Below are 20,479 nucleotides of genomic sequence, written 5' to 3'. Positions count from 1 at the left end.
TATTCCTGCAAAAAACTACCCGCGTAAATAGGCCTCTGCCCATAACCTTCTCTTGTGGTACAACTTTTTTACCCAGTCATTCTCTCTCACCCCACATTCATTAACTAAGCTAGCCACCAATCCTCAAACTCCTGTATGCTACACTTTTTCGCCATCAGGTTATACAACCTGTCATTGAAATCTTCACACCGAATATTACTCGATGCATTTCTATGCAAGTGCCACGAACATAGCCTATGACAAGCATCGGGGAGAATATTCTTTATGGCTTTTCGCATTGTACTATCCCCATTTGTTATCACTGCTACTGGTTTTCTACCATCCATAGCCTCTATAAATGTACTTAGGACCCATTCGTATGTTTCAATCCTCTTACCTGATAGCAGTGAATATCCGAAAATAGTTGTTTACTCGTATTTTTGTTCAATTTTCTTATAGTTGTTCAATCCTCTTTCAATCCTCGTATGTTTCAAATGGTTGTTTACTCCTGCAAGTACAACCAGTGGCTTGCGATATTTATTTGTTTTGTATATCGTATCAAACACCAATACATCTCCAAATGTACTGAAGTCTAGCTAGGATTTAGAATCTATCCAAAACAACCTTGCCAATCTTCTTTCGTTATCTACATGATATTTATAAAAGAACATATCATCAACATTCTTTTTCGCTGCCAAGAACCCAAGTGTCCCTTTTGCATCGCCATTAAAAATAAGGTAAAATACATAAAACTCCCCTGTGGTTAAGGAAATTGACACGAAACTTCCTCATTGTTTAGAAACACCCACTTAGCCTCCTTGTGCTGTGGACTTCTTAGGATTTTACCTGCTAATTGGCTGGGAAGCTGGTAATAATATAAAATACCAAAATACCCTCATATATAATATGTGAAAAGTTACAAATGCAATTAGTAAATCTGGAGCAGACTTCTGAAAATAAGAGAGAAACCCTAAACCTATAACCAAGAAGAAGGTGTTTCTGTGCAGAGTGGTGTGAGTTATGGTGAAGATCGGTCGGGCTTGAGCGGTACTTCATGTTTTGAGAGAGAAATCCTAAACCTATAGCCAAGAAGAAGAAGGTAAAATCCTAACCACTGGAAAGAGCATTTGGCAATTTGTCTAACAGAAAGAATCCATAAAACAACTATACCACTAGTTTTTTTTCTTTTTGGTGTGTTGTGGGGGGCTTCGAGTGATAATGGGCTGCGAAAACAATTACAATAATTAATTGTAGGATGGTAAATTTTGGTAGTGGAGTACTGTTCGCAGTGACAATGGGAAGTAGAAATTACTACCAATAAATTAATCTACTAGACAGGACCCTAGGTGGATTAAAGCCAAGAATCCGGATCTTAGCTCCAACATCCCCTACCACCCGCAGCTCAACCCGATCATTGATGGTGTCGTCCCTCAGTAAATCGGCAGCATCGGTCTGGAGCAAGTTGACCTAGTCCACCGCAATGGCGGTTTGAACTTGGCGGACGCTATGGGTGGGCTGGTAGAACCCAAGAACAGTGCCCCATCCCAAAGAGATCCCCCGATATTGGAATCGCCGTGCTTGATCCCGACCTTATTATCGTTAGCGGCGGTGAAGAGCATCCTGATGGCTAGGGAGACAAAGGCAGAGGAGGAGGAGGTGGGGGTTGGGGCAAAATTGGAATGAAAACGAGTTTCTTCTAGTCAAAAGTGACCATTAGGTCGCGTCAATATCACTCACTAGCTTTCCAGCCGGTTAGCAGGTAAAATCCTAAGAAGTGCAAAGCACAGGGAGGTTAAGTGAGTGTTTCTAAACAATAAGGAAGTTTCGTGTCAATTTCCTTAACCACAGGGGGGTTTTATGTATTTTACCCTTAAAAATATCTTTTCTAAGTTCCTCATCCATTCGGTTATACAGATCCTTAATGCAAAATTCCACGTTACTGTACCCTCCGGCTTTGATAACAAAATGTTTATTATCTGACAGATTCTAGCCCCAATCATCTTCAAACTTTTGGCCTGCACATACTCTGCATCACTGACTTTTTGATGTGACCCAATATGTTGCACACTTGCCTCTGATGCCAACGGGTGATTGTGCTCCATAATGAACGATGTCACCACATACTTTAGCGATTCTATGTCATATTTAGTGCGAAAGCAAGCCCCACACCCGGTTCTTATGATTGTGTTTTATAAAAGAACATGTCATCAACATCCTTTTTCGCTGCCAAGAACCCAAGTGTCCCTTTTGCATCACCATTAAAAATATCTTTTCTACGTTCCTCATCTATTCGGTTATACAGATTCTTAATACAAAATCCCACGTTACTATACCCTCTGGCTTTGATAACAAAATGTTTCATTATCTGACAGATTCTAACCCCAACCATCTTCAAACTTTTGGCCTGCGCATACTCTGCATCACTGACTTTTCGATGTGACCTAATGTGTTGCACACTTGCTTCTGATGCTAGCAGGTGATTGTGCTTCATAATGAACGATGTCACTACACACTTTAGCGATTCTATGTCATATTTCATGCGAAAACAAGCCCTACACCCGGTTTTTATGATTATGCTCCATAATGAACAATGTCACCACATACTTTAGTGATTTTATGTCACATTTCATGCAAATGCAAGCCCCACACCCGGTTCTTGTGATTGGTTTTGTTTCATTTTTCTGGCCTTCATACTTTAACCACTTTTCATCCCTGTATCATTCACAACAACATACCCATTTTCGAAACCTTGAAATGCCATCTGCATCTTATTTGCCATTACTTTTGCGAAACCCAAATCCGTTTAGTTTTGCATACAAATTGTAGAATTTCCCAACTTCTTCTTCCGTGTCAAATGTTAATTTCATTACATCATCCATGCCTATTGCACCCACCAATTCATCCATCTCATCATCTTGATGTCCTCCACTTGAACCACTACTTTTTGGGGTGTCTGAATCTCTATCACACTCAGGTTCCAGGTTAAGGTCAAATGACATTTTTTTGCCACCACCATCCATCCTCAGCCTTCCATCCTGTGTTTCCTCCACCATGTCACAAGCTTAAAAAACAATCTTGCCAAATAATTACAAGACGTGTGTGGTTCATTGTTATTTCTAACCATGGTCGCTGAACATTTTTTTAAACATATCCATATGCTTTCGTTTGTAACATCAAAATTAAGCCCATGACTATTTATGAAAAAAACATATATATATATATGTATGATCATTGAAGTTAAGAGACGATTCTGTAGCTCACAACTTTGAGAAAAAGCAGACAAAAAAGGTTACTCTAAGATTTATGTGTCTATAATTAGAAGTGGGGCTGAAGCAATTATGTCAACCTTTAGGACAAAATGCTACTATCGTCCATGCACATTCATTTATAGCGTCAAGCTGAACCTTTACTGTGAGTTTTTTGAATTGTCTTCGCAAAAGCTGTTGCAATATAGTCAGGGAGCCAATTTAGAAAGTAAAGCAGCAAGTCCACATAGCCATCCAAATCACTTTGTCTTTTGTCCCGTTACAATGTCTTCTTCACGTGTTTGATCATTTCTGAAAATTTTCCTTTAAAAAAATTATAAAAATTAGTGGACCAGCAGTTCAGTGGTAATCTTATGCACACAATGCTAGGTGAACAAATTAACAGGGATGATTTTCCTGTATCATTTCCTCTTTGCTCAAAGCCGCTGGGTCTTAGTCGCAGTATTTTGTAATCTTTATTTCTCTATCATTGCTATGTTTATGTGCTCCAACAGAAGGTCTTACAACAAATCTAACCTTCACCATACTAGACGCTGTGTGTTTTGCCCTTTATTTTAATCAATCTCCTATTATTAAACCCTTCCCTTTTACTATTTCAAAGTTATGGACGAAAGAACTTACGTTTGATTTCTCTACTTTTGTACTACACCACTGCATTCAGTCAGCACAACAACGGAACGTCCTTGCTCAGCTATATCCACCGTCACCACCTGCGCCTGAACTTACGCCTGCCGCCACCCCCGCCTTCTTCTTTGTATTTCGCTTTGCCTTCTTCTTTAACAAATCATTTCTTCACTTCCGAGCGCACTACTTGTTTTCAAACACACATCTATTGCTGGCCCCCCCATGGCCGTTTAGTGCTACTTACGCTACTTATCATCTTCGGTATTTTATTTCTAGGCCCATTATATTTATGTGAATTCCCTCACACCCCAATGCATTTCCACCTTCCACAGTCTGCCTCACGATCGTTGGGCCCATCAACATTTCCAAACTGTCCGCGCCTGTTATAGGTCAACACTTGCTTTTTTAGAAATATTACCTTCATCCTTCGTACATATGAACTTGCAACGTGCTTGCTTCTTCGCCATTATTGTTGACCTTTCCACACCTGTCTTTTATTAGTTGAATACAATATAGAATTTACCTTCAATATTGTGTATTTTCCATATGCACACTTGTGTATAAAATTGGAGTATGTTGGTGTGAAGTATTAGCCAGCAGCAGTTATGGATACGTAGATGATTCTTTCAATTGAGGTCACTTTTCAATACAAGACCCATCCATAGAAACCTGCTGTTGTGCCGACCAAGAGTACTTGGTTGTCATTATTATGAATCTGTATTTCTCAAGTGTGAGACTAGCTAGGAACCACACAAAATGTTTGGTACATAAATTCGAAAACATTAATGATAAGATAAATTCATGCAAATAATCCACCATACAAACAAATATAAATACTTATTGAGCCAATTCATTATCACCTCTATTACTAGCACTTTAACATCTAATTGGACTTAGCAAAATTTTCTTTGAACCGCTAATATACCATGCTTATCCTTCCATTGATCACAGTCTCTAGTACTGAAGCTTACCATTTTACTATAACATGAGTAAAGTTTTGTGGCATCGTCAATGGAATCAAATCTTAACAGTCTTAGTCCTCAAAGGATAAGTTTTCAAGCCGATCAACAGTAGCTTTCCAATTAATACCAACTTAGAGATCAATGATTTCTCAGATGACCTCATAGGCCTATCATCTACATCAATTGTCCTCTTTTTGTTGTCCAGCATGATGCTAGAACCTACATTCATCACTTCAGCAACAAAAACAAGGAATACTTGTCATTTTAAGTTTTTAATCCAGCCTCAACTGCATCTATCCATGGGAAGTGTTCTAATCAGAGATAAATGTGAATGCCATCAATGAAAAAGATAGTCGTGGTTTCTTTTATTACTACACGATGCACAATTGACACATCTAAGTAGTGAAAATCATGCTAAATGTCAACAATGTAAAACGGCATGTTACAAGAACCTAAAGTAAGGATTCTTTTCTTCATTTTATGAACTTAATATACGTAAAAGATTATCAAAACCTCATGCAATAAATAAACAATCAAATTTACTACACCACTCTTGGTTTTTGTCTATTTGCATACCATTGATTGACTAACTTCTACAAAAAAATTAGATGTGTACAACTTCCACAACCCAAAATCCCAAATCAAATGAAACTTAATAGACAAGTAAAATTGGACTTACTACAACTGAAAAGCATACACAGAGACCAAAAATTAACCTTGATAGGCATATCTAAGAAAAATTCAAGACACAATAACCAAGAAATTGCTGCAAGAGAAAACAAATCAAAGGTTGTAAAAGAAAAAGAAAAGGACTAGATTTTTATCCCAAAGAGTGAATTTTAAATTTCCATATTAGAAAAACCTTAAAAACTCTTAGCTAAAGGCACAGGCTTAGATAAAGACAAAACATGAGATGCAAAATGAGATGGCAAGAGCCCCAGCACATAACCAAGAAAACTCAAGACAACGAATTGTCAGAAATAAGATAGAAATATTTACCCTAAAACCCGTTTGACAAGTAAGTTTTTTAGGTATTTGTCTAAAACTTTACTGTAACTTTCTGGAGAAGTTTTTTAAAAAAATTTTAAAGTTTGTAAATTTTTGAATATTTTGAAGTGTATAATTTAAAAATTTTGAGAAATTTTTTGAGATTATTGTAGCTAAAGTTTTTAAAAAACTTGTAACAAAAAACTTGCCTGTCAAACAAGGCCATGATTTACTTGGATATTGGCTAAGCAGCCCGCTTCGTCCTTTTTGAATTTAGAGGGAATGGTTAGTTAGAAGGATAGTGCAAGAGCTGGCGAAAGGAAAAGGGAGGGACGATCAAAGCAAATTAGCAGCTATATGTTGTCAGGCTAGTTAGAGCAAAACCCCTAATAAACCTATCAAGGTTTTCTCCAGGTAATTCTCAATTTTAGTCCACGACCTGACTCTTTTACCCGTCCAAAAAGGCCCAGTTCTCATCTTTAATTCTCAATTAATCATATGAGACCCAGGCCATCTAAGATCTACTTGATAACAATAAAATTAGATGAGAAAGTAGTAAGGTAATTTGATTATAAGGTAAATTATGTTATGAAAATAGTAAGTTTGAATACTGATTTGTTAAGCATTAGTTTTGACAAATTTACTACTTAATAGCACAAACTTACTAGTTTATACGTAGAACTTATGCAAATTTGGGTTAGTAAATTTAATTAAAATAATAGTAGGTTTTGAAAGACAAATGGTAAGTCTTATTGATAAAAGGTAGTTTTTATAAAATATACTACTTCATTGCCAAAACTTCCCAATATATTTGTGAAACTTACTTAAAGCTAGGTTAGTAAATTCTTTTCAATTATAGTAAGTTTTGGAAGATAAACAAAAAGTTTGTGCATTGAAAAGATAACTTATATGGATGGCTAAAACTTACTACTTTATTGTCCAAATTTACCATTTTAGTTGAAAAACTTATATACAGCTAGATTAGTAAGTTTAATGAGGTCGATAGTAAGTTTTTGTCAGATAAATGGTAAATTTGGCTAATAAAAAGGTAATAGTAAGTTTTTGCACAAATTTATTAGTTTACTTTTTTATTGCACAAACTTATTATTTTACTTAAAAAACTAACATACAGGTAGACTAGTAAGTTTAAATAATAGTAAGTTTTGTTAGATAAATAGTAAATTTTACTAATAAAAAGGTAACTTTTGAATTTTGCTACTTTATTGGACAAACTTACTAATTTACCTCAAAACTTACCTATTGCTAAATTGAGTAAGTTTGACAAAAAATATAGTAAATTTCATTAAAATTCAATAGTAAAAAATTAAATTTTGTTAAGCACTTAAAACTTATCATTTTATAAGACAATCTTACCGATTTAGGTGGAAATTTTACATGTACCTTTGGATGAATTATTTAATTCACAAAAAAAGGACGCAAATGGTTGTAAACTATCACAAAAGGAAAGAAAATCGGATGTTCTGGTCAACTGCTATTATTTTATATTTAATCACTCAATAGCATCAGTACCATAGCACTATTCAACTTAATGTATTCAGATTTCAAATTTCAGATTTCAGTTTTATCAAACGCACCCTTTGTCTCTCTTAGTTTCGACATTGTTTCCAATTCTATCTCTTATATATCACTACCTACTAGTTTAAGTCTTAATTTTGCACAAAATAAAGTCGATGTGGAATTTTAAATTCTAACCAAGATCGTAAATAACGTCAAACTTAGTTAATGAATTAAATCCATCCTTTAGGGTAAGTAGTTGAATGGACAATTAATGCACAATTGAAACTCACTCTTTAGAATGCATGTCTTATTCTCAGCGTGGTCAAAAGTTGTTGCATTTTAATTTGGACAGGTTTGCATCTTTAAAGGATAAAACCAACACTACCTTGAAAATTGGAAGGGTCTTTCAAAAAAAAATTTTGGAAGAAGGGCAAAAAAAAACAAGAAAAATCATCCCCAAGGTGGCGTGAACTGATTACATCTCATAGAACTATAAAAGTCTCCCTTTTGTACAGCTTTTGGATGCAATTATTCTGCATCCATTGCTTGTCGGCCCAATCCTAACATTTTGTTTCATGGCATAGTCGTGTATGGATAAATGTTGGCACAAACTTATAATTTAAGCAACAGAAAGAAACAAAATTTAGTGATTGAATTTAGTTTAATGTTTCATCTTGAAGGATTATTATCACTTTACTCCCTTAACATTCGATGCCACTATCAATTTCTCCCTTAACGTTATTCTTTAGTCACTTTACCTCCAAAATTAATAGTCAAAATTAATGAAATTTATTAATTAAAGTAAAAAAACAAGTCCAGCCCTTAAAGTTATTATCATTTTACCCCTATAAATTATAGCCTCATTATTAATTTACCCCATAGAGTTATTTTTTTGGCAATTTATCCCACCAGTAAATCAATTTAGCAAGTTAAAGAACTTTAGAAGAAAATACCCTCCTTTTTATATAATAAAAATAATAAAAAAATTTAGAATGGCTCTTCTCCTCTTTATTATCAAGAAAAAAAAATCAAAGTATTAATCTCTTTTTTCTTGACAATCTTATTAATATTAAAAAAAATAGAAAGATTAGAAGGGGGAGAAGGGGAGAGAGAGAGAGAGAGAGAGAACTCAATTCTTTTTTAAAAAATATAAATAAGAAAGAATTAAATACTTTTATTATTTTGCTTTATTGTTTACCACCAGATTTCAATCCTAATCCTAACAATCTTAAATTAATATGATAATGTTACACTTTTTTTATTTTTTTCTTTGCAAAACCTAATTTTCTGTCTCCTTCTTTCCTATCTCTTTTTCTTTTCCTAGTATTAATAAGTGTGAAAAAAGAAATTTGAAAAAACTCTTTTATTTTATATTTTTGGATCTCTTAAAGTGAAAAAAAAGAAGAATAATCATTCCAATTTTTTTATTTTTAATTATATATATAAGGGTAAATATAGGACCTACTAATATAGGACCTACTGATATCCCAAGTTATCACCTTGCCACTAAACATTATCACGCACCACCGGCCCTTTGGCCTGGTGGTCACTGTCAAGCATTTAAGTTCTGGTGGTGTTAGGAAGTTAATGGTCCAACACTTGCCTCCCATCAAATTGCCACTATATGTGACTGCTTTCAAGACTATATGCTTTTAATGGCTTCCCCTCATCCTAGATTATGATAGATTAGGTTATAGGAATGTTAACAAAAGAATGTTACATACCATTCTAATCCATTACTTTGAATGAAGCATTAACAAAAGATTTAGAATTCAGAATCAATCAACTCATAGTAACGCAGCAACCTTCTAAACCTATTCACAACTAATAGAAACCAAAACGAAAACATAATTTCATTTGGCGAACAGATGTATTTTGCTCTTAAGTCAAAAACGTAAAAAAATCTAAATAGTCTGATGTGTATTGCTTTCTACCAAAGTCTAAAAGAAAAACATTGAAAACTGCATAAAAATTTTCTAATCCCAGAAACCTAGAAAATTAAAAAAAAAATTAATACATTGTCGAAGACAATTAATAAATTGTTAAAGGCAATTAAAAAATCGTGTGAAAACACATAGTTTAAAAGGCCACTTTTAAATCACTAACCAAAAAAGAAATATGTGTTCTACATGAATTAAAGAGTGAATCTATAAATTGAACTAACAAATTAATTACAAAAAAACCTTGCCAGAAATAAAAACCAAACCCTAACTTTTTAAGACTTAGAAAATTCAAATTCAATGACCTAACTATAAAGAAGGTGAAGGAAATTGCAGACCACGTATAGTGAGTCAGATAAACCATGTGATGATGGCATGGATGCCATGTCATTAAATATGCTTACGTGTATGAATGACTGTATTGACACGTCACTAAGCCGGACATTACGTATCTGCCACGTGTTGTCCTCGTCAGACAAAGAGCGCCGTCCAATCCTTTAGCACGGGTGGTTCTCCTCCTTCTCCTCCCTCCAGGCGTCGTCCTCCTAGGTAAGGTTGCAAACGAATTGAGCCGCTCGCGAGTGGCTCGAGTCAAGCTCGAGTCGAGTTCGATCAATATCGAACTCGAGTCGAAATCAAGTTCGAACTCGAGGTCAAAATATTAAGTTCGTTAGCTCGCGAGCCGGCTCGTGAGTTCGAGTATATATATATATATATATATATATATATATATATTTTATATTTTTTATTTTTTTTTTATTTTAAGTATATATATATTTTTTATTTTCTTATTTTAATAGTAAAATTACATATATATCCTTTATTTTATTATTTATTGAGAAAAAAATATTATTTTATTTATTTTTTAAAAAATAAAATAATTATTTTTTATTTCTTTCGAGCTCGAGCTTGAGCTTTAAATTGCCAGCTTGTCGAGTTCGAGCTCGAGTTCGAACTTGGTAAAATTTAGTTGAGGCTCGGTTTGATTAGCCCAAAGCTCGACTCGACTCGGCTCGTTTGCAGCTCTACTCCTGAGCTGCCACTACTTCATGAACGCCGGATTCCATCTTCTCCCAAAAATCCAACCCACAAAACTCCTTCTCCACCTCATTCTTCGTCAATTTCATCTCTTTCTCGGAGGGAATTTCCAATTGAATGTTTGTATCATCTTCAACCATCACAAACTTCCTTCAATTCCAACCTTATATTTTTAGCGGTATCAGCCCCAAGTAAACCTATTCATCTCCAGCAAAATCAACAGGTGGATGCAAACTATCCATCTCCAGCATCAAATACCGGAGTATCGGGTTTACTTTTTTGTTCCATTTTAGCTTTTTTCCCCTTTATTGTAGGTGTTTCTTGTTTTCTGTCCACTTGCTGATACAAAAGGTAGGAAGACACCAAAAGCTCCCTACCAGAAGAGATTAACAAATGGAGAACACCTCTTGATGATGAGGGAGTGGATATTATTGATGATCAGATGTAGACAAAAGATTTGGGGAACATGAAATTGTTACAAAGTTTTTCAATGATATTCTCCTTGCTCTACTGATCTTTTATACTAGTAGAGAGGCGGTGGGAGGAGAGTTAGTTATAACTAACTTCCATTGCCATGCCTTTTCCTGACTTTCTATTTCTGATGCCATGCATGTGACCTGTACGTGAACTTTCCATGCATAGCTTTTCTATTTCTGTTAATTGGGTTCATGCAATCTGAACAGAAGAAACAAACGCAAAAAGAAAATACTAAAATGCCCATGGTAAATATTTATGCGCGTAACAGATGCCTCCTCCTGAGAAAGTCCTTGTCCTCAAGGACTAAAGGTAGGGAACTTCTGCTTTAAGTCATGCAAGAATTCCTACGTTGCATCCTCTGGAAATGAGTTACTCCATTGGACCAACACGTGAGTTGCTGCTTGATTTCCTCGGTTGCAATGCGCCTGTCCAGAATGGCTACTGGTTCGAGCAATAAATGGCCATGATCAGTGATGGCAGATGGTAATTGTGGTGCGACTAGATGAGATCCCACCTTCTTTTTTAACAAGGAGACATGAAAGGTTGGGTGGATACGTGCATGGTCAGGAAGTTGGAGTTTGTAGGCCATCTTCCCTATTCGTTCGATGACCGGAAAAGGGCTAAAGTACCTTGGAGCTAGTTTCTGACAGCTAGAGGATTTGATGGAGTGTTGTTTATAAGGGTGCAGCTTGACATAAACCAAGTCTCCAATTGCAAACTCTCTATCAGTTCTATGTGCATCAGCTATCTGTTTCATGCGATGTTGAGCCCTTCGAAGGTTATGCTTGAGGAGATGGAGTACCTTTTCCCTGGCAGCCAAGCTTCTATCTATGACCTCAACTACAGTAGAACCATGTAGATAAGGGATGTGAATGGGAGGTGGCTGCCCGTAGACCACCTGGAATGGGGTGATCTTGGTGGTTGAATGGAAATTAGTGTTGTACCAAAATTCTGCCAAGGGTAGCCAGAAGTACCATGATAGTGGCTGCTCACTAGCCATGCAACACAAATACCCTTCCAAACACCTTTTCACAATTTTTGTTTGCCCATCAGATTGGGGATGATAGGAGCTAGAAAACTGCAATTGGATCTTTAATAGTTTGAACAGTTCCTTCCAGAAATTGCTAAGGAATATGGAGTCCCTGTCACTCACAATGGTCTGAGGAAGACCATGTATTTTGAAGATGTGATCCATAAAAGATTGAGCAACCTCCAGTGCTAAATAGGGATGAGATAGTGCATAGAAATCTGCATATTTACTCAACCGATCTACTACCACAATGATGACTTGTTTGCCTTGAGATTTTGGGAGGCATTTGATGAAATCCATAGAGACATCTGTCCAAATTTTATCAGGTATAGGCAGAGGCTGCAACAGACCCGGGTAAGCTGCCAAATTAGCCTTGTGTTGACAAACGTCGCAAGCAGCAACGAAAGTGTAAACATCCTCGCGCATGTGTTTCCAATAGAAGGTCCCTTTTAGTTTGTGATAAGTCACCTGAACCCCAGATTGTCCTCTAAAAGAGCTAGTATGCCAAAACTTGATTAATTTGTTCTTGAGCACAATGTCAGCTCCAACCACCAATTTTCCTTTCCTTCTTAGCATTTGATTGTCCCAACTATAGTGCTTGACTCTGGAGATGTCATTTGAGAGTAACTATTGGATAATTTCCTGCATCTTAGGATCTGTCTGCAATGATTGTTGGATTTCTGCTAGTGGCGTATGAGGTTGCCTGGATAAAGCATCAGTAGTGATGTTTTCAGTACCTTTTTTGAACTGAACTTCATAGTCATATCCCATTAAATTTGACAGCCACTTCTGTTGACTTGGTGTTGAGATTTTTTGATCCATCAAATATTTAAGGCTTTGGTGGTCAGTTTTGATGACAAAATGGCCCCCTAATAGACACGGTTTCCACTTCTGAACTGCATTAATAATAGCCAACATTTCCTTCTCATAAACTGACAAGCCTTGATGCTTGGGTGCTAAAGCCTTGCTGAAAAAAGCTAGTGGTTTCCCACGCTGCAACAAAACAGCTCCAATACCTGAGTTGGAAGCATCAGTTTCCACCACAAACTCTTGAGAATAATCTGGCAAAGTTAATACAGAAGGAGATGTCATAGCCGTTTTTAGTTGATCGAATGCTGCAGTTGCTCCATCATGCCATATAAAAGCATTCTTTTTGAGAAGATCAGTCAAGGGTCTCACAATCTGTCCATATCCTTTGATAAATCTACGATAATAACCTATCAACCTCAACTCCTTAATTGTAATAGGTGTAGGCCACTGTTGTATGCATGCAATTTTCTGAGGATCTGCATTAACACCTTCTGGCGAAATGACATGTCCCAAATATTTGATCTAGTTAACAGCAAAAGAGCACTTGCTCTTCTTCACCTTGAGCTGGTGTTTGAGCAATATCTCAAGCACTTTTGTCAAATGTTGTAGATGCTCCTCCCCAGATTTGCTGTATATTAAGATATCATCAAAGAAAACCAGTAAAAATTTCCTTGAAAAGGGCCTGAATAAGTCATTCATTAAGCTCTGGGATGTTGAGGGTGCGTTGGTTAGACCAAATGGCAAAACCATAAACTCATAGTGCCCATCATGAGTTCGAAATGCAGTTTTGGCAATATCATCAGAACACATCCTGATCTGGTGATATCCAGACCTCAGATCTAGTTTGGTAAAAATGATAGCTCCAAAGAGTTCATCAAAGAGCTCATCAACCAGTGGTATAGGAAATTTATCCTTCACCGTGGCTTTGTTAAGCTCCCTGTAATCTACACACCTGCGCCAGGTACCATCTTTTTTTTTACCAACACCACAGGAGATGAAAATGGACTATTACTGGGTCTAATAATGCCATTAGTCAACATTTCAGTCACTAGTCTCTCAGTTTCACCCTTTTGGAAGGCAGGATATCTGTATGGTCTAACATTAATGGGCTGGGTACCCTCCTTAAGATAAATCCTATGACCATGCATCCTAACAGGAGGTAACTCCACAGGTTCTTCGAACACCTCACTATATTTTGATAGAAGTGACTCTAGTTGGTGTTGGTAAGTGTTTACCTGCTCATCCGAGTTCATAGTGGCACAGAAGCTGTCAATCTTTGGGGCCTCATCTGTTGTCAAATCTCTATGATCACCCTCAGTAGTTACCAAACACAATTGAGCAGATTCAATTTGTTCATGTTTGGTCAGGATTTTCTGCATTTGCTTCTTTGAAATCACCTAAACTGGTTGTTGCTTGGACCCTCTCAGCACCATCTTCTTCCCCTTTTGCAAAAACTCCATTCTCAATTCTGCAAAATTCCACTTGACTTCCCCTAGAGTTGATAGCCATTGCATTCCCAACACTACTTCACAACCACCTATAGGCAAGACTAATACATCTTCTTCAAACTCTTGCCCTTGCATTTTCCATTGGAACTCAGGACATAAGGTAGTTGTAGTGAGGGAATTTCCGTCAGCTACTACTACCCTTACAGGAGCAACCTGCACTGTTCTCAAACCAAACTTCCTTACCATATTGGGGTGCAAAAAATTGTGAGAACTCCCACAGTCTATCAGAATGCTGAAAGCCTTTTTGCTGATCTAAGCATGTATTCTCATAGTTCTGTAGTTGGGAACCATTAGGCTACACATAGCATTTGTAGAGATTCGTGCTAAATTACCTTCAGTTAACAGCGCTTGCTCATCATCCTCAAGGAGTTCTAGTTCCTGTTCGTCCAGAGCCTCTTCCACATATTCAATCCTGTATAACTTCCTTCTTTTGCATTGATGGCCAGGAGTATACCTTTCATCACACCAGTAGCATAGTCCCTTGTCCCTCTTTTCATCCATCTCCGCAGTACTCATGAATTTTGAGCTTCGTTTCTGTCCTTCCATGTTGCTTGCTCCTCTTTCCCCAGGCTTGAGTAGTAGAGAAGCATTGTACGAGCTATTTTGCCTGGGATAATTGCTGCTGGAACCTGCATTTGGGGCATAAGAAGTGTTCCCTTGGGATGGACCAGAAAATTTACCTTGCTTCAAAGCATTCAGAATCCTGGCTTCCTCAATTTTTGGTAAACCAACAGCATGCTGTAGATCACGTGGCACGAACATTCTTTTCGCCAATTGAATTTCTTCCTTCAATCCCCTAATGAAACAGCTTACCACGTACTGCTCAGGGAGATCTACTCTATTTAACAATTTCTCAAACAATTCCTGGTACTCCTTTACTGACCTGATCTGTTTCAAGCTCTTTAAATCCCCCATGGGATCATCATAAAGACTGTCTCCAAATCTCGATCCCAAGGCCCGTACATACTCTTCCCATGAAGGTGGATGTCTGGAGATCCTAGCCTTCATAAAACTTGATGCCATTGGAGAGCCTTGCCCTCCAAATGCATGGCGGCAATTCTGACCTTGGCTTCTGATGGAGTTTCATCAATTTCAAAAAACTGATCACACTTATATAACCAGCTTTTGAAGTCTAAACCTCCAAATTTGGGAAATTCTATGCGCGAAAACCTGGTTGGAGCTGATAGCTACCCCCACGACTTCCTTGATTATCATTCTCAGAAGTGTGGGGAGATCCTTGCTGTCCTTGACTCCTCTGGCTGCAAACCTCCAACACCAAGCTTTTGATTGCTTCCAATTCTCGCTTGAATTGCTCTCTCTGCTCCCTTAGGAGATTTCTGATAGTTTCTTCAAACTTCCTATTTTCTTGACCTCTTGTGCCTTCTACCATTGCTTCCTGGAATTTCCTACTCAGCTGGAGTAACCTAGCTCTGATACCACTGATCCAAAAGGGAGGAAGAGACCAAAAGCTCCCTACCAGAAGAGATGAAGAAATGGAGAACACCTCTTGATGATGAGGGAGTAGATATTATTGATGATCAGATGTAGACAAAAGATTTGGGGTACATGAAATTGTTACAAAGTTGTTCGATGATATTCTCCTTGCTCTACTGATCTTTTATACTAGTAGGGAGACGGTGGAAGGAGAGTTAGTTATAACTAACTTCCATTGCCATGCCTTTTCATGACTTTCTATTTCTGGTGCCATGCATGTGACTAGTACGTAAACTTTCCATGCATGGCCTTTCTGTTTCTGTTAATTGGTTACATGCAATCTGAAATATAGAAAACAAACGCAGAATGAAAATACTAAAATGCCCATGGTAAATATTTGTGCGCATAACACTTGCTGACAAGCAAGGAAACTCCGTCTTGGTTATTTGAGGAAATTTTAAAGTTTGTGTTTTGGCTATGTTTGTTGTTACAAGAATATAATTGCTGGCTTATATCTGATCTCAATGACAAAAGTTTTTTTTTTCCCAAAAAAAAGTAAGATCCTCCGCTTTTTAACATTTTTAGCTCCTTTTATCTTCCATGAACTCTTTTAGCTTATGCTCACAATTTTGATTCCTTAATTTATGGTAGCTTTTATTAAGATCATTTAGTAATTCATGTCTACTAGTTTCTTTCAACTTCGACCTTTTGCACTTCCATTTTGATGGTCTGATTGCAATGCTTATTAAATATGGTGCAGCAAACTTTTTGCACATGTTATTTTTAAGAACAGAACAATAAAAGGATTCCTTTGGTTTGGTTCTTCTGGTTTCTTGACATTCTTGCATTGCTGCATTTTTTTTTTTTTTTTCGGTACTATCAAAACGTAGTTATATGAAGTTACTTTGTGCTAGAGATTTAATATGAGATATTGCAGTTAAGGTGCAAGTTATCTGGTCTTTTCTAGCCAAATAAGAATTTGAAACATATGGTTTAAAGAGGACCTTAAGTGGATCATTGGTGAAATTAGTGGCATCTTGATACTTTAAAGTACTCTTTGTGCAAAAGTTTTAGTAAATTGCAGGTATTAAGTGACTTTGTTGTGTATCAGCAAACGTTTTTATGTTATATTATGAGAGACATACTGCTTAGGCTTCTCTGGTGTTATGCTAATATACAGATGCAGCTTAATAGTGCATGAATACTTGCAAGAGAGTCTGAAACTCTTTGAATTGGGGGAGTAATGTTGGATAAGGTCTCTGAAAAGAAAAAAATGCTAACCCTCACATGAGTAGGATAATTACATTTTATGCTTGTGATTGTTTTCTGCCCAATCAATTAGGACCATGTTAGTTATTAGATTGAAACACATTTAGAAGAAACATTAATCTTTTGAGAAAACCTTTAGCTAAGGGCACTTTGGGTGGAGTCAGGTATGAGTCTCAGAGACAAGTGTGGGATGAAGGCCGTATTGTATGTGTATGTGTAAACATACATAGTTCTATTCCTAATATATTAATAGTTATTACTATCAAAGAGGCTAGTTAGCACTTAGCATCATAACCTGACTTTTTCATTCTATTTTGGAGCTTTGGTTGTCTGCATTTTTAAGAATTAACTTCTTTGGCCTATAATATAGTATCTTATGCACTTCATCAGGAGAGATTCCAAGTATAAGGTGAATTCTTTTCCTTAATATTCTGTAATTTCCTCTCTGCATATTTGTCTTTTCTCCGTCATAATTAAGGGGCTTACCTTGGCTTGTCCCCCTCCCCCCTGCCTATGTTTTTCATGCACGTTCTTCTCCTGTTCATTCTTTTCAATCCTCAACTCTATCTCTGCTTTGCATTGCTTTCAAAATCTTCTCCCTTGACTAAATGATGTCCCAGAAATGCTGCATAACACAAGCAGCAAAGCACATATTCCTCCAAGTTCTGCAAACCACATCTGTTAAATCAGAGCCAATATCCTCTATGCTTATTTCTTTAACCAAGAGGGATGATTGGCCACCTATTCAACTATTAGGTTGTTATTTGGGTCCTATTATATGTGGAAATATATCAAGCTTTAACCCTTGTACTGCTCTAATTACTATTCATCACTAGGCACTTGGATTTTCTTTATTTTCAAAACCTTTGTCGCAAATGATTCAAACACAACGTGCACTACATGAAGAAAGAAATTGGTTGTGGCCAAGGGGCCAAGAAAGGATGGGTACAGAATGGTGTGAAAATGGGATCTGATTTTCTCTTGATACACTTGAACTCTATGCATATAGCAAATGAGTTGTACAAATAAATTGTGGTATCAATAGAGGCATAAACAGGAGCTGGCTAATGTTAGAATCGAGGTACAAAGTGGGTAAGAAACTCTTAGCTCGACTGGGCTATAATTTTAGAAACAAGGTAAATAGTGTGTATGGTAGGAAACTGTTAATTCAAATTTGAAGCTTTGCTGAAAAGGTATAGCTTGCTTAAAGGTTTCACCTCTGTAAAGCTGTATTTATTCACCCAGAAGTTATAATAATACAATCAAGTTCTTAATTATTCATTACTTCACAGGATGATACTTAAGGCAATGATGAAAGGCTAAATTTACCACAGCAGCTAAGATTTTCTTGGAAACAACAATTTGAAGCTGCTTAACGAAGAACTGAAATAGAGTAATAGCACAACCATTTGTTCATACCAAAAGGTTTTTAGGTGATTTAAAGCTAAAACTTCCTGGATCTGTACTTCTCTGGGAAGTACTGATGAAGTTTCATTTCATTCCCTTTCATTTTAACTAGTTCCCTGATACACTACAACCGTGCAAGAACTCGTTTGTCAAACATTTCAATCCCTCTGCCTACAATATCACACCTAATTAGACTCCCAATTGTATTCATGACCATCTTAATGTCATCCCATCTATTTCCCTGGGCCAACTTCTTATACAGATAGCTCTCAAATGTCATCCTCTGTACGTATTCATCCCCACTCAACTCCACTAATGCCTCCCTAGCAGCATTGGTACCATAAAACACCCCTTACAACAAATCCAAAAACCTGAATGTAGTTAAATACTTCTCATCCCACTTCTTCAAATACTCCCTCTTTAAATCATCTTCACTAACCATTCTTTCACCTCCCTCTGATGCTGTAACAATTGCTTCCCCGCACATCCTTCCACTCTTGGCAGCAAAGTAAATTCCCTCACCAGAACATTTCGTCACATATCCTGCTGCATCCCCCACCAGAGTCACTCTTCCCCTGACTCTAACTGGACGTGGATGCCTAGGGATTGGATGAGCCTCAACTTTAGTTACTTGACCGCCATGAGTTTTTGGCGTAACTTTTGCTCTTATGCCATGTTGAAGCATCTTGATATCCTTTTTTGAGCATAGTGGCCCCGTTCCCACTGCCACATGATCGCACTTGGGGAAAACCCACGCATAAAAATCAGGTGAGACATCATTTCCAACATACATTTCAGCCAAATTTTCATAATATTCCATTTTCTCCTCAGGCAACTTAATCCTTTCTTGAAAAACAATAGCACAAGTGTAATCTCCTGCTTTTATGGCCTTAGCCACCTTACTGCTGGCTCCTTCAGCGCCAATAACAACATCAACAGCAAGAGATTTCTGTGAATTATTCTTATTATATTGAATAACATATGAAGAGCTGTTTGTTAGGGGAACCACCACATTTGTGACAAGTCCTTGGAAAAGTGTGGCGCCACAAGACTCAGCACGGCGGCGTAGAAAGTCATCAAGCACTTCTCGGCGGAGCATGGAGATGAACTCATGGGGCTTCAGAGTTTTACCAAAATCAACAGCCAGATTCGACGGAGATATTATCTTCATGCGGGTGACTTTGCGGTCAATGAGGTGAGGAGGGATGGAGAACTCATCTAACATACAAAGTGGGATTGCTCCACCACAGGGTTTGGCAGTAGAGGGGCTGCGTTCGAAGAGGAAGGTCTCTATGCCACCAGCAGCAAGTGCTTCAGCTGCAGAGGATCCAGCTGGACCTCCTCCTACCACCGCTGCCCGGAGCTTGCTGGAGATGATGAATGTGGAGGGTTTCAGCTTGGGTTTAAATTCAGGTGATTTAGATCGGGTTTTCAGTGGCAGAGATAAGGAGTGGAGTGGATGAAACAGGTGAGTTTGGGCGGCCATTTCTTGGTGGTTTGTGGGGTTGTGCAATAACCAGTGTGCTTTGGGTCTTCAGTGTATGGAATCCCACCGGTGAAAGTGTATAAGGTATAGTGAATGCAACAGGGTTTTGTTTAAAATTGATGGGAATCCGTGATTATTATGTAAAGTTGTGCCATTAGTGAATAAAATATGTACAAATGGTGCTTTATTGTTTGGATTTAGTTAAATTAGTCTATTCTTATCCCAAAAAAAAAAAAAAAGCTAAATTAGTCTATCAGCTCCTTGGTTGTACAAATCCAGGAGGAAGAGAGGATAAAGGCCTCGGGAATTGGAATATAATACTTCATCCGTCTCATATGATCAAAGGAAGTCTAATTTTTTAAGAAGCAGTTTGATTGTAATATTTGTATTTTTTTTATCTTGCTCCAGTAAGTTTAAAATTAAATGATAACATATATATGATTAAAGGGGATTATAGTGAAAGGAGAGGATAAAAAATTTACGACTTTTCAAAATAAAAAGTATTGACATTTTGATTGGAACGTAAGTAGTAGTGAGTTTAATTTGACTAAGAAATTCTTTGCAATTGCGTACTTTTAGGCCTAGAATATTGTATAACCATGCGCAGCTGTGTATTTATGCTCAACATTTGCACGCTATAAGTCAATATTTTGGGAAAAAAATGAATTAATCTTTTATACTCTACTAGTGTATACAACATCATCACACCACTGAATGCATGATAACTAATTTGAATTTAAATTT

At 37.1% G+C, this 20,479-nt stretch overlaps 1 protein-coding gene across 1 annotated transcript; it reads right to left on the bottom strand.

Moving 5' to 3' along the window:
• Positions 1 to 18,202: 18,202 nt before the first annotated feature.
• LOC113732436 (geranylgeranyl diphosphate reductase, chloroplastic-like) lies at positions 18,203 to 19,904 on the bottom strand. The gene has a single exon (XM_072080413.1). It carries the CDS (start codon positions 19,733 to 19,735, stop codon positions 18,602 to 18,604), a length of 1,134 nt encoding a protein of 377 aa, XP_071936514.1. The 5' UTR covers positions 19,736 to 19,904; the 3' UTR covers positions 18,203 to 18,601.
• Between the last annotated feature and the right edge of the window lie 575 nt (positions 19,905 to 20,479).

The sequence above is a fragment of the Coffea arabica genome, chromosome 2e, assembly GCF_036785885.1.
Source record: "Coffea arabica cultivar ET-39 chromosome 2e, Coffea Arabica ET-39 HiFi, whole genome shotgun sequence".
NCBI lineage: Eukaryota > Viridiplantae > Streptophyta > Magnoliopsida > Gentianales > Rubiaceae > Coffea > Coffea arabica.
The sequence above is the reverse complement of the archived record's forward strand: the minus strand, read 5'-3'. Positions and strand labels throughout refer to the sequence as shown.

What these genes read in the sequence shown, in the direction of transcription:
- LOC113732436 (XM_072080413.1), bottom strand. Translation starts at nt 19,735, where the DNA reads ATGGCCGCCCAAACTCACCTGTTTCATCCACTCCACTCCTTATCTCTG.